General features: G+C 38.5%; 1 protein-coding gene across 1 annotated transcript in view; it reads right to left on the bottom strand.

Moving 5' to 3' along the window:
- SLC9A9 (solute carrier family 9 member A9) overlaps positions 1 to 15,000 on the bottom strand; it is a 191,921-nt gene that overhangs the window by 74,018 nt on the left and 102,903 nt on the right. Inside the window, exons 10-12 of the mRNA XM_069865160.1 lie at positions 13,998 to 14,111; positions 12,105 to 12,216; positions 6,583 to 6,736 (exon numbers count right to left, since the gene is read on the bottom strand). Coding sequence (XP_069721261.1) covers positions 6,583 to 6,736; positions 12,105 to 12,216; positions 13,998 to 14,111 — 380 coding nt within the window. The remainder of the gene's footprint in view (positions 1 to 6,582; positions 6,737 to 12,104; positions 12,217 to 13,997; positions 14,112 to 15,000) is intronic.

Raw genomic sequence — 15,000 nt, 5'->3', positions numbered from 1 at the left:
ATCAGTAGAGATCATTCTCCTACAGGAATCTAGTTCATAACAAACGACTGTAAGGAGATGTACTATCTCGTCCTCTTCTCTATGAGTAGAGCAGAATTCAGCAATGAAGTGCAATATTCTGTTGAAGTTTCTCTTAACCAGGCAACAGGATCGCTCCTGCCCACTTCAGCTGATGGCAACCTCTTTGCCTGGCTCAGCTGTCAGAACGATTATTTCCAGTACCATAGTTATATCTCACCCCAGTAAGATTGAGAAGGCATTACTCCACTTAGCATTAGATGAAACTGTCTAAATCAAACTTTTGAAAAGTGGCTTAGGAGCTTCAGCTCCATTGAATTTCAATGCACTTCGGACTATAGGACTTCACAATGCCGAATAGAACGTGGGTTTATTATTTACTATTATACATTTTACAGTTTGGGAATTTACAGGAAATAATCATTTTATCACTCAAAGTTTTAATGCAGTTAGAAGTCTCTCAAGGTTCTTGCTACTTGTTTTTACAGTAAGAGATAGTGTCCCGGGAGCTGAGGGGGCTCAGCCACGTGCTGAGAAGCAATAAAAAGTGCCCAGTGCAGTTTGCACATAAAGCCCTGGGGTAGGAGGTTGTCAAGCATATGCAAATGCTTTCAGGTCAGTTGGAGGCAGAGACCTGTGTGACCTCTGTATAAGTCTGCTGTCTTTGACCACCCTGTTAAAGCTCCACATACCAGAGATGGGAGCTGTGGGTCCTTTACCCATGCAGCTGACTTGCAGGGTGTATTTATCCTCTGTATCTGCAAGGCTTCTTCCTCATTATCATTAGTAAATAATAATAAGATGCAGAACCTCAGCCTGGATAGCAGTGGAAGAAGCACTGCATGAGAGGAAGCCCTGTTAACTTAAGGTGAGCAGTTTCTGGTAGTGGCTTGATCACTGACTACAGTGTTGAATAATACACAATTCTAGCTTTGCACCCACAGCAGATGCTGCAGATAGAGGCTGACACGAAAACTGTGAGTTTTAACATTGCTTATGTCCTATTTAGACCCCTTCTAAGCCAGTTTGTTTTTGTCCAAAGATTTCTGTTTAGTAAACGCTGTGAAATTAAGGATGGTATTGTGAGAGTCCAGTTCTATCACCACCTTTCCCATAGATCCCATTCATACAGATCTCTATAAATGTGGTCTCTTATTACTGATTTGACAAAGCAGAGTGAATAAAGCTATCCAGATGCTACAGCCATATCATGGCAAATCAAACTTAGCTCTGGCAGAACTCAGAAATAGGCAGATTTTTAATAAGCAAGACTTGTATGTCTCATAAAAGAAGGAAGAAAATACCAATCTTTCTTTTTAACTTGAATGATATAGTAATGTAGGCAAGCACCATCCACCTTGTCTAAAACATCTTTTATTCCTTTGATCTAAAGTGCATCTCCTTTGTTGAAATGGAAGGTTCCTGCTCAGCACCTCCTGTTGCAGAACCCTGAGGTTCAGTCATATTTTTACCACCATTTCAATCCTTGAGATTTCTCCCCACAAAAGTTGCCTTTCTAGATACGGAGGAACTCTTTCCAAAGCCCACAATATTGTTTTTTTTAATTTGAAAGGCCTCTTCTGGGAAACAGAAAGAACAACTTGGGAAGCTTAAAATACATACCAAATCTGATCAAAGCTTCCCACTTGGCGCTGACCATTGCTACCACTGTGACATTGTAAATTGTCTTTCTGCAGCATCTCTTTAAACACAGAGAGCACTACTATAGAGAATATTTTTGGTATTGAAACAGTAGCACTATAGCAGTGACCAAAATCATGTTGGTAGTCCAGTTCCTCCATCAGAACATTCTGTCTTTCAGCAGTCTACAACCAGTTGATTAAGGGCTGGGATAAGCGGAGAAACTCTTACTCTACCAACCAATTTTTTTTGGTAGACAGCCATGGTTATAAGTGGTCAAGCCACAGCTGCCCACTTGCATCCCTAATGTGATATCCTGGTAAACATAGAGACTACCTTAGCCTTTAACATTACAGAAATGGATTAAAGTGTTGGATACTGAAGGAACCAACATTTTGACATCTTGAAAGAATAGCCTATCCCTTAAACATTTTAGTTGGAAAGCATTAATTGTACTAGAGTTCTCAATGCATAGAGCTCTGCTAGCACTTTTGGGTGCTGCTGTCTGCTTGAACGCTCATTTCCTGTTGTATTTAGTGGATTTCCAGTGGGAGTTTAGGGTTTAGCAGTGTTTTTTATTTTCAACTTTTACACCATAACACTGAATAATGGTATAATGTCATGTTTCTGATGTGATACAGTCAAATAGTTGGTATTTTTTCAAAAGTGTTAAGAGCTAAGTCAGATTCTCAAAATATTTTGGATATAGCCCTATCACGTTTTCCCTTTTTCATTTAGAAAACTGTGCTGTAGCCATATTACAAGGAAATTTTGCCTCCGTTGATACAAAGAAAGTTTATGAAGTGTATACCTTTGACATTTTTAGGTTTAATTTTGCCTAGATGAGCAAAGAGGAATAGCTTTTGGTAGTTAGAAAGCTGGAATCTGAACAGTAAAAAGAATAAGTAGAGACCTGGAAACCTCTGGGAGTGAATCTGAAAGTCTGAGTCAAGTAGAAGTTAGAGAAGGCAATAGTTGAATATTAGAAGAATAGCTTTTTTTTTGATTAATATAATTTCCTGGGTTGATGCTTTCTCATGCAATAGCAATGGCCAGATAGTTTTAGAAGTTACTATTCAATGCTACTTAGTACTTAGCATTGGAATTTTATTTATGGAATAAAAATCTCATTCACTGAAGAACTGCTGCAACGAGATGCACAGAGAGTCTGGAAATCCCTTGGGAAACATTTACACAAGAGGTGATGATAAACAAATAGGACCTAATACCCAGCACAATGCCTTTTTAGGACATGTTTTATTAACAGCTTTGTATTTTTGCTCTGCCTGTCAGGCGAATCCTTCATCCCCAAACCCCTCATTGCAGATTTACTGTAATATGTAGCTCTCTATTTTTAATCAGAGTATGGGGAATGAAGGGAGACATACATCCAAAAGCATTAGCAGGTAATACTCAAGATCTCTGAAGACACATTTATTGAATACTTCAGTGTGACTGTGAGCTCATGCTTAAACCACTATCTTTGTTTTGCTGATGATGCATTGATGTTATTCTGATACACTGATGCAGATTTATTCATTGTTGACTAAGAGCAGCACATTGTAGCCCTTGGATGCAGGGAGTAAAGGCAATATTCTTCTACCTATAACTCTTGGAGAAGCCAAATGATAATGCATTATTTAGGAATGTTCTGCTCTCACAATGGCAGCTAACACTGTAACCGATTGGGCACATGCCTCTATGCTCAGAAATGTTACTGTGCCAGACGACTGTGAATATTTAAATAGGACCCCATTTTCAGAAAGGGAACACTAATAGTTTGTGAAATTGAGAGTTTAACGTACCTAAAAAAGAAAACAGATAAACTAAATGAAATACCTCTGAAAAATGTATGTCTCTTCCTTAAGACCATGGTTAAAAAATACTTGGACATTGCCAGGGATCTTAAGACTCTTTGAAGGCTACTCTGTATGGATAAATATACCAGTAAAGTCATGAGAATGATTGGTAAGAAGTTCCTTTAAAACAGTCTTTAGATATACAGAGACATGTAGGCAAAAGTTCTGCTGTCAGCTTGTCAGATTGCCAAGGCTTTAAGAACCATTCTTAGATTCAAGCCATGGTTTAAGTAGGAACATGTTTCAACATAATTAATTTGCTAAATGAAGGGATGTAGAACTGTGAACTTTAGGATACTTGGGTGAACTCCTGGGATCCATGTAAGCTTCTTATTATAAGAGCTCTCAGCACAGCTGGCCTCTGCAGCCTTGCAAGATAGTTGAGTGATGTTACTGCATTAATAGGAGAGAGAAATGGCCTTCTTGAGTAGCAGCACATGGTTAGTTTTGATAATGTGTCTTACTTTATGTTTTGGCAACAATTTGCAAGTGTTGTGTAAGCCACACATGTTCCTAGAATAAATCAGCTAGTTATCTCTGAGGTCACATCTTAATCTTTTATCTAAAATTAGAGTGACAGATTATATTTACATTAAGTTGAATTTTAACTGACAGAAAAGAAAGGCAGATCTCATGTTATTGCTGTGAGGTTATTCTCCCTCTGTACTCGGCACTGGTGAGACCGCTTCTCGAATCCTGTGTTCAGTTCTGGGCCCCTCACCACAAGAAGGATGTTGAGGCTCTGGAACGAGTCCAGAGAAGAGCAACGAAGCTCTTGAGAGGGCTGGAGAACAGGCCTTATGAGGAGCAGCTGAGAGAGCTGGGGTTGTTTAGCCTGGAGAAGAGGAGGCTGAGGGGAGACCTCATTGCTGTCTACAACTACCTGTAAGAAGGTTGCAGATAGGAGGGAGCTGGCCCCTTCTCCCAAGTGACGGGGGACAGGACAAGAGGGAATGGCCTCAAGCTCCACCAGGGGAGCTTTAGGCTGAACATTAGGAAAAAAATTTTCACGGAAAGGGTCATTGGGCACTGGCAGAGGCTGCCCAGCGAGGTGGTTCAGTCACCTTCCCTGGAGGTGTTTAAGGCACGAGTGGACGAGGTGCTGAGGGGCATGGTTTAGTGCTTTATAGGAATGGTTGGACTCGGTGATCCGGTGGGTCTTTTCCAACCTGGTGATTCTGTGATTCTATGAGGAGAGGTGGGAGGTTATGGAAATTTGAGTTATTATGGAAACAAAGATTGATTCTTCAGAAGATATTGCTACTATTATTTAAAAATTGTCATAGTTCTATCCCCTTATACCTTGTTGATATACAAGGAGTCTTGGACATCATTATGAGAACTTCACAATGTAAATTATGGCGAGTGCAATAAGCCATCAAAACATAAGATAATATATAGACAATAATCTATAATGAGGCAGCTGTACAGATCTTGGATACTGTCTATGACCTTGACCTGTAATGCATTATGGTAGAGCAAGTGGTAAATATATGTTAGGTATTTGTAATTTATGTTATTTTTACATGTCTCTGGTTTAGTGGATGATAGATTTATTTACGCTTTAGTACCAAAATGTGGATAAGTTCGCCTGTAACAGATAAACTCAAGCACTTATCTCTAGGATAAGACTAACCTCATCAAGCTTGAGGAGTTAAGAGTTGCATCTCCTGAATTACTGATAGAAACTGTAGGCTATTCCATGTAGCTGGAGGGGGCACAAATTAAAACATATGTGAGTAAGACTCAGTTCATTCATGTGGTCCTAGAAATCACATAACTTAAAGAGCCAGACCAGGACAGTCATTTAGTGACCTAAATTCTTAAAGTAGACACATGCCTACTGCCCACCTCCTTTTCCCTTACCATATTCTCAACATTATGCCTTAATGTCATATTATAATAATCCAAAGTGATTTGTTCCACAAGATCTAATGAGAATATTCTTCCTCACTCCCATTTCTGTTGTTGACTGATAGTGGAAAAATGGCAAATCTCAGAAAGGTGGAGCACATGCGGACTGTAATGAACCTGACTGGCATTACAGGACATGAGAAAGCGTGAAAAAGAATCAAAGTGTTGCAGAAAGAGAAAGCCTCCACAAGGTGTATGGATGCCTGCATTTTATGTTTGCATAGTACACTTGTACACTAGTCCTTATTTTGTCTGCAAGCTTTTATCTATGCTCTTTGTTAGAGCTCCAATTTAGTTATCTTCAGCTGGTATTTTACAGCAACAGTCTGACAGGAAGGCTTGTTAATCAGACATCATTTTGTAAACAAGGAAAGTGTGTGCTATATACAGAATAAATGATAAGAAACTGTGAATTACAAGCCTATCTTGATACGGAAGTTTTTTTTGGTGACCTTACAAAACATGGCAGTGAGTTCTAAATGGATTTTGAAGCAAGCAGAATTCAGCAATAGTATTGCTCTCTTATTGCTAAACGTGAGTTTTCAAACAAGCATGCTTGGCGGGATGCTACGTTTAAATTAGATGGTCTTTACTCCAACTTCCTATTTCCCTTTCTTTTCTCATTTAACCTCCTTTGTCATTCATTGTCTGTGAATACAAGTGACTGTGAAGTAATTTAAAAAATAAGAGTGAAGGAGCATTTATAAAACAACCAGTAATAAATTGATGGCTGAACGATGCACCAATGCAGACAGATTTTCTAGTATATTCACATTATAATCAGAAACACTTTATAATGTTTGTGCAATAAATGCACATTTTCAGATGAGGACAAAATCTGCATTTGTAGCTCTTTCTTCAACAGTGAGGAGGTCACTGCTAGCATTTATTCACAGTGTTTAAGAGGAACAGTAGTGAAACAAACTTTTAGGTCATGCTTATCCTTATTTCCAAGGTCCAAACCCATAACAGACTCAGGAAGAACCTGTTGCTTGTGGTCTGGAGCCTCTACCAGGCAGCCAGACACCTCCTTTGTGCTTGTAAAACTCTATTAAAAAGCATGTATTTCTCAGAAAGCTGCAGGAATTTAGTGATTGATTAATGGTGATTGCATTCTGTTTCAACAGTTAATATTGTAGAGAGTACTAACCTGATCTGAAGCCATGAGAGCACTGGTGTTGTGCCCCCACCAAACACCCAGACTGTGAAAAACACAATAAGCAGTGCTGTTGTGAACATCATCTGTTTGGGTTGGGTTTCTGTATCTTGAATAGCCAATGCAAATGCTATCGCACCACGTAAACCTAAAAAAAAAGGACAAAAATTATGAACTTAATGTGATAGAGAAATAGAATTTTACTCCATTCAGCCTGAACCCCATTCCAAGGGCACAGGAAATTTTCAGACCGTGGTCTTACTTATAAAATGCTGCATTGTTCTAATTGAAAGGATGGCGATTAATGCAATATAAGCAGCTTTGCAAAAGTGGACAATGAAAGTACTCTCATATTCACATATTAATGACACATTCTTTTTACATTCATTGAATTCTTTGTGTTGTATAATTGCAAACTAAATAGTAACCTGCACCTTCTGCATGTCTATTATTATGCAAATCTATTTCCTGTGTTGTGTTACTGACTTTGGTGGGACTACTCATGAAATCAGGTGCTAGTGATAAAAAAGGGTTGGCATTAAAATCTGTACCCAAATAGGCTACCCGTTTCTTGCTTGAAAAAACAGAAAGTTCTTTAAAATTTCTTTAAAACCTTTCAAGGTGTGACCAACAGTCAGAACAAATTTGACTTAAAAACAATGAATAGTATTTAAAAGATGATTATGATCAGATGAGTATGCAGAATATGTAGAGAGTTTTAGCTCTTAGAGTACTTGAGCTATTATAATAGTTGTAAAATTATACACCTACAGAGACTGAAAAAACAAAAACTTACAAATATGATGCAAACAGTTTAAAAAAAGCCCTATAGGTAGAAATAAGCAAACTAAATAGTTCCTCAAAGCATGACACATTTAAAAAAGCCCACTAGCGCCTCAATCCCTCAGGATGCACAATACAAATAATACTCTATATTTTCCAATTCTTTTAATTTATGTATATAGATTTACATTATTATTTTCTGGAAAAAAATTCCACAAAGTAGGTGTAAAAGAGAGAGTAAAGGTATTACATGTGTATAATGCCAAATCCAAAAATTACTTTGCAAGTATCAAGAAATTAAATCTAATAATTAAACCTCTTGTAAGGCACTGATGGTATATGCAGGATCATTTAATCAGCTGCTAAATGCATCTATTTTTGGAGTAGAACTCTGAAGCTCCTTAAGATTGCATAGCTAGAATGTGAATTATTTGGTATGGAAGATGGATGTTTTTTCCAGAGAACATCGCAAAGCCATTTGGGCAAGGAAGTCCCGGACTGTAGCTCCAGTAGCTGAAAATGAGCAGTGGCAGCAAGTTTACAATCTCTGTTTTCATGAAAGTAACAGTGCAGTCAACAAGTGGGCTTGCTCTTGGCTCTAATTTTATGTACAAGGCATCTCGAAGGATGCACACGCTTGACTGTTTTCTTAGGGGAAAAAAAATATCCGTTCATTTTAAACATGTATTCGAGGAGGGAATGAACCACTATTGAAATAGTCTTTTTGTCACTGGTTGTAGTGGTAATTTAGATGACTAGCCTAGATTAAATGCTTAAATTATTGGTAGCTATGTTTTGGCAGAAAACAATGCTACCTTCTGCAACCACATCCCAATGGTACGTGCAATATTAAGTCTAGAGTATCTCTCTTGGTAAGAGAGAATATTAAAAAAAAGGATTAAAATCTCTTTAAGACCCTCTTCTTCTTGAGCAGTGGCCTGGGCATTTCTTCAGCTTAGAGGAATAGGGAGTGCCTTCACTGCACTTTTCATTTATAAAAGACTCAACATGGTATATAAAAGCTAATTCAATTTTACTTTAGATATGTTTTCAGTTGAAATAAACAATCAGAGCATTTGCTTCCATCTAAAGCAGTGGGAAGCAGATGAATATATCCTAAAATATAAAGACTCAGTGAGAAGAAAGTAACACTATTATATATATCAAAATATATTCTAGCCAACAACACAAATGAAGGAAGGGAATTTTAAGAGCCTCAGGAGATGGTAAGATACTGATATAGTCTGAAGATAAAAATTAGTTCTTCTGTAAGACCTCACACTGGGATGACTGGCTCCAGTGGACATTAGTATCACAGCTACACCTGGAGAGAGTGGTGTGGTTAGAAGTAAAATCCTCTGATTAGGGATTAGTAGGGATTCTTTCCCCTCATCTTTCAGAGATGCTGCACTGACAGCAACTCCACTTCTATGCTGTGATACATTGATCCCTTGGGGTCTATCACAGATTTGCTGCCAGATATTCCTGCTGGCTGTGTCAACCATTAGGGATTCATCTTTAAGAGACATTCTTTCATGGGTCAGGGCCTCCAAAGAAAATCCATCCCCAGGGTTGAGCTTCAGAGACACACAGAACAGAAAAAGTGTGTCCTATTGGGCTGTTATCTATCCTTTGCTTATGCTCCACAAACTCACATTACTCTGTACCTATCCCTCTGAAAAGCTTTTGAAGGCAGTAGTGTTTGTGGGTAGCATGGAAAGAATCTGCCAGGAAAGGAGTGTTTCTATAGGTAGATGTGCTGGTTTGGTTTCAACCATAGCTCTCTGTTATTTTCTTCCTTGCTTTGTTTCCTCTTTAGCTGATTTCTTTTCATGTCTTCTTGGAAAAGTTCACTGACGCTTCCCTCCACTATGTTTGAATGTGCAGATGTAAATGCCTGCACAACAGCTGCACATATACAGGCATTCTCCATTTTTCTTCTGCTTTTGAGTCCTACCCTATCAGAATTCACTGGTGCTGTAATGTCTTACATTAACAGCAACCACCCCTGTAGACCTGTGTCCCACAAGCCTCTCTCTTGCTGATTTGTATGCTGTAGAGAAGAGGAAAGCACAGTAAAAAGCAAACAGAGGTGTTGGAAGAAGTGTGGAAGGTGCAGTACAGAACCTGTGAAATAGTCCCCTCCTGATTGTGTGGCAGCGATGCCCAAATATCAAACACATTATTGCCATTAATAAATCCATCTGTATCCATTTAGGTTCTTTCTCTTGTAATTTCTTGTAAGACCAGTTAGAGGCATCACAGCAGGGTCTGAAGTGAAATAAGGCATTTTTCATGGAGCATAGACCACTAGTGTATAGTCGTAGCTCCCTCACAGTTTAAGACATTAAAATATTTCTTCTTCACATGAGCAGAGACTGATGGCCTGCGCATTTTAGCTGATGTTGAACTTAATTTGAGATGCTCAGGCTTAATTATACAAGGATTAATTTAGTTTTGATTTACAATGGAATATTATCAGGAATTATGATTAAATGTAGTTGTAAAAGTGAATTCACCCACCATAATGTGGTGTTAGAGGAGTGGCAGAAGCAGATGAAGAATGTAATAAAGCAAAATGCTACATAACTCACTTCCAAGCCTAAGTCTTTCACCTTTTCTCAAATGTATTAATACTCCTCAAAAAGTAGAACTTAATGACTTCAGTAGAACTCTTTGGCGTGTACACTCAAATGCTAATTGACAATGTACTTCCCTGACACTATTTCCTTTTTTCAGACTTTGATCTTCACTGTGATTATGGCAGTAAAACTCAGTAAAGGAAGCAGAAACTGTTTGGTGCATTAAGTAATGATGGAAAACAAAACTAGCAGCAAATTTATTTTCTACACGTAGTGTGTGAGTGAAGCCCAGTTTTCCCCGTGATCAAATAGAACCTCATGCTATACCAGAATGTTGCTGCTTATCATGTGTAGGTGATTAGCATCTTCCTCCAAACTCAGATTCAAAGCCTTGTCTGCTCATATCAGAAATGCATGTATCTTTTGACAGTCACTGCCTTCTGTTTGCCACTATATACAGTATGATCGATTTATGTAAAAAAGAATATTATTAGTAACTGAGCACAAATCTTACTGCATATTAAAAAGTATCACTATAGAGAAAATCCACATATCCCAAGTGTTCTGTGCACTGCTGTCAGTGCAAATAGCTTGAAAACAGTTAAAATTTATTTTTCTGAGCATTTTAACATTCACATTTTAGAAGCTTTCGATACTACTATTTTCAGTTCTCAGCTGTCAGAGTTAGCTAATGTGAGTTCTCACATTCAGTTGTTGGCTGCAGGCTGCTTTTGACTCCCAGTTCTGTGGAGAATGAAATTTGACTGGAGAAAACGAGGAGTGAAAAGTTGAAGAATGGGATATATTTTAGAAGATTTTAATTCTGTACTTCAGCTGATGAAAAATAAAGGAAAAAATCAGAGCTCAGGGACAAGATAACTAATGATATGAAGCTATCTTTTCATGCTGTTGTGTAGTTGGCCACCTGCTAGCTTTACTAGAGTGATCTACATGTATGCCTTGCACAGCTAACAATTGAGGTGAGCAGGCAGTCCGAAAGCCAGTTCCTAACTGGATGTCTGTCATCATCTCTCACTATTGTCTAGGTGGTTGTAACTGACATTTTCAGTGGCAGCTTTTAACAGGAGGATTGAATGGATATAGAAATGAGCTACTGTGTTGCTCTCTAGAGAGATGGAATTAGATAGGCATAAATGAGGCACCCTGATGAGGAAGCTTGAAATATGCTGCATTGTGTTTTACTTGTTATCTGGCTAAATAGATCAGTGTACATCACGGCTGTCAATCAAGAACCTTCATCTATAAAAATTTAGAACAGGGGTTTGTATAAGAAGCAAGAAAATGAAGGAAAAAAGTACTGAATATCTAATTTTAGAAAAATATTTCACAAATGGCATTTGGGGATCTGTGTTTCTGTCTTTTTCTGAGCAAATATTCTTAGCATGTAAGTAACTTCTTTGTAAGAAATATTCTTAGTATGTAAGTGACTTCTTTTTGCATCAGAAAGCCAAGTGGAGGTTTCTAGCTTAAGCAAGCCCAAAAACTCAGAATCCAGCTGAGATTTTAACAGTTCAGGGTACGATGAACGAATCAGAGTAGGAAATTACTCCCTCTTCTGGATTTTTTAAAATTTTATTTTAAATTCTACAGTGTTAACAAGACTTAAACATCAATAAAATCTGTATTTTGAAAATACAGTACTCTAGTATCAGGCTGGAATACATACAAAAAGGCGTGTGGGATTAAAGTCTCTGAGACTCCAGTTTTGAATTAAAACTGTTCTTGAAGGTAAAGGAATTGCCGAAGACCAAGTCTGCTTTGACTGTCAGTATCAACACCTTCAAAGTGGGATATTTACTTGCTGGTACATAAGCATATGCCAGGGATATCACTGCTGCCACCAAAACCTATACAGAACATAAAAACATGGTATTCCCAAATTATAATGGAAGTGTAGACAGATGGGGAACAATTAGTTGAAAGCCTGGCTTCCTGGGTGATGGGTTTCTGAAAAAGGTGCAGAGCACAGTGAAGCCGATGAGAATACATCTATTTGCTTCAGCAGCTTTGAAGAGACTACCTTGAGTTTTAAGGTAATGACTTCTTTGTCATGTGGCTTTTTCTATTGATAGATGATCAGTTTTGTCAGTTATTAACTGTAGCCATGAAAAACACCAAAATAGCACTTACCTGAAAACATCATCATGTGCTGAAAGTTTCTGGGAATCTTTTGTTTCCGACCCAAATTCAAAAGGAAAGAAAGTGGATATATGTTGCAAGCTCTTGCTACAAAAACTGCCACCTATAATGTAAGATGTTGAGGAAAATGGTGGAGGAACTACTGACACAGCTAACTTAAACCCAGTGTTTCTCCGGAGTTGTTTTAGTAGCATAATTAAAATGAATATGAGATTATCTTCCCCTAGATTTTACACATCAGGTCCTTTTGGTTCGTTTCATTACAAAACTGTGCAGCGGCAGAGATTCCTTTCCCCACACGCCCTGGTTTTATATTCATCATTAGATATCCCACTTCAATCACTCTGCTTTTACTCATCACGGTTGTATCGCATGTGACTTAATCTTCAGTCCTTCAGTAAAATGCCTGTCATTAATTGTAGAGATGGCATTATCTCCTTGAGCATCAATTTTCAAAGAATAAATGTGCTTTTGGCCATGATTACTTTCTTATTCCCTGACAATTCATGTTGTCTATATCCAGCACTCTTTGCTCCCCTCCCTCCTCCTTTTTCTTTTGAGATTTTTTGAAAGGAGTTCTTTATTACTCCTCTGTGGTATGATCACAAAAGTTGCCTGAATTAGAAGCATGAGGCTATTTCAGATTGATAAAAAAAAGACAATGAGAGTTCCTCATATGTGCTTTTAGTGGATTCCGTCCTCTCCTTGTCTTGTCACTCCTAGAGCTCAATGATGGCACTCAGTCTGAGACACGCTGTGGACTGTAGAATAGATGAAGTACTCGAGTAGCAATGTCTCTATCTATCAGAGCTGCTAGGCCAGGAGCTGCTTAAAGCTCCTGTGGACTTGGGAGCAGATGCATTAGCAGTGGTTGCTTCACACGCCCTGTGCTGAGCCAGCCAGCTCAACCCTGTCACAGCCTGTTGGCTCTTAGTGAGAGGAAATTATAGAGCCAGGTCCCCGCAGTGCTCTGGACACAGTTCCCATCTGAGGTGCTGAGTGGTGCTCTTGCAGTCAACTGTCTTCCCATGCCGGGAGAGCAGGAGACAGCATTGCAGTTGCCTCATGGTGGTTTGCGGATGCACTAGTCCCTCGTGGTCCTCTCTGCCATCTAACCCAGCCGAGGGAGCTGTGATGCAGTTCTTATTATTCATTTGGAAATTATGTATAAAAATCACTGCAAGTAAACAGTCTGGACCCAGCTTTTAAAGATAGCATGAAAACTTCATCAAAAAGTGATAAGCGAAGGGCTGCTGCTCTGAGCCAAAAAAGTCATTGTATAAATTGTCAGTGTGAAAAGAACCGATACCGCTCTGCAAATAAACAACAGGCTTGTGGAGAAACCACAGCAGAATTAAAGACAGATGCTTTTTCTTATTAGTCTCTTAGGCACAGGATGTTGTAAATAATTCCATGTACGCTAGAGATACCAAATACAAAGAGGTAAAGATCTGAGCAATGCACTACTGTTTGCTTTTTAAGGACTTGATTTCATTTCAGTAGCTTTGGGGAAGTTCTGCTTATGGCACATACCCGTCTGGAGGCAGCTCTACAGTCTGTGGATCTGCACTGGCTCTGCTGTGTCTCAATATACATCCCAGTTCCCCACCCTCCCTACACCAGTGGCAAAAGCTCCTCAGCCTGTTTAAAGCTGTTTGCCTTGCAGCAGATCGGCAAAACAGCAAAGGTCACTAGCCCATGTGCTTCTGTGCATTGAGCCAGTGATTGAGATATGCGTAATACAGATAATGCCTTTGGACTCGACAAAACATTGATTTTTAGTTTTTAAGGATCTGACTGGTTTCCTTGTTCACATTTTTTTTTTCACATGGAGCACACATTCTTTATATATATATAAACATGCACCTTTAAAGGAAAGGATACAAATGCACCAAAAATAAAAAGAGGATTGAAGATATGATTTTGAAACGTGAACAGTGCGAGTCCCATGTAACAGAAGATGACATTCTCAGCCAAAAAATTCATGAACTCGAACAGCTTAAATGAGAGAGAAAGAACATAATTATGACTCATGTCTGTAGCTACTGTTTATCACCAGCTCCCCTTGGAATACAGAACTTTTTAGACAAACGGAATTGAAATCACACCTATTTCAAGGGTGGATTTTAAAGCTAAATTTGCTATACAGTATGTGTGGTGTCTTTTACCTTTAAAAGTCATAATTGCTTGCATGGTCTTCTCTAATTTGTATATGACAGCTTGACACAAACAACTGATAAAATACATAAGCAGCAAATAAGTTATACAAGCTTCAACACCAACTGTAAGGGAGCTGAGGAAATTCAACTTCACACCTGCTTACACAGGTGAAGCTGGGAAATGGCTTAGGTCCTGGTTACATAAGCAGCTGTGCATAATACAGTGCTGGGGATGGGCACGCTGATGCCAAGAGAGGAAAAAAATTCCAAAATGGACTTCTAAGAACCTGTGTCTTTAAAATGTAGCATGATCTTCTTTATTGCCATGAGTATTATCCTGTAGACAAAAACATTTCTTACACTGTATGGACATCAATATCAATTACTTATTTTAAATCAAGCTATTTAAGATCTCATTTAAATGCATTATAAAGTAAGTCTAAATTATGTGATTATGGTAGGATTTCTCCTGTGAAAAAAACGGCAAAGCCAAAATATTCATTTGCCTTGAGGAGATGTTCTTGATCACATTTGAAGCTGATTATATAAAAACTAATAGAATAAATTTCATATTTATCCACATCTGGAAAAAAATCAATCATTGCTGCCAAATAACTACCGAGGAGAGAAAACGACGTCTTCTCACTTCTGAGAAGCTTAGCTCTGCAGAGTGTGCTAACAAGTCCTGATGAAGAATTAGGGCCGAAGTTTGTCAGTCTTTCTACAAC

Source organism: Phaenicophaeus curvirostris, chromosome 10 (genome assembly GCF_032191515.1).
Source record: "Phaenicophaeus curvirostris isolate KB17595 chromosome 10, BPBGC_Pcur_1.0, whole genome shotgun sequence".
Taxonomy (NCBI): domain Eukaryota; kingdom Metazoa; phylum Chordata; class Aves; order Cuculiformes; family Cuculidae; genus Phaenicophaeus; species Phaenicophaeus curvirostris.
The sequence above is the reverse complement of the archived record's forward strand: the minus strand, read 5'-3'. Positions and strand labels throughout refer to the sequence as shown.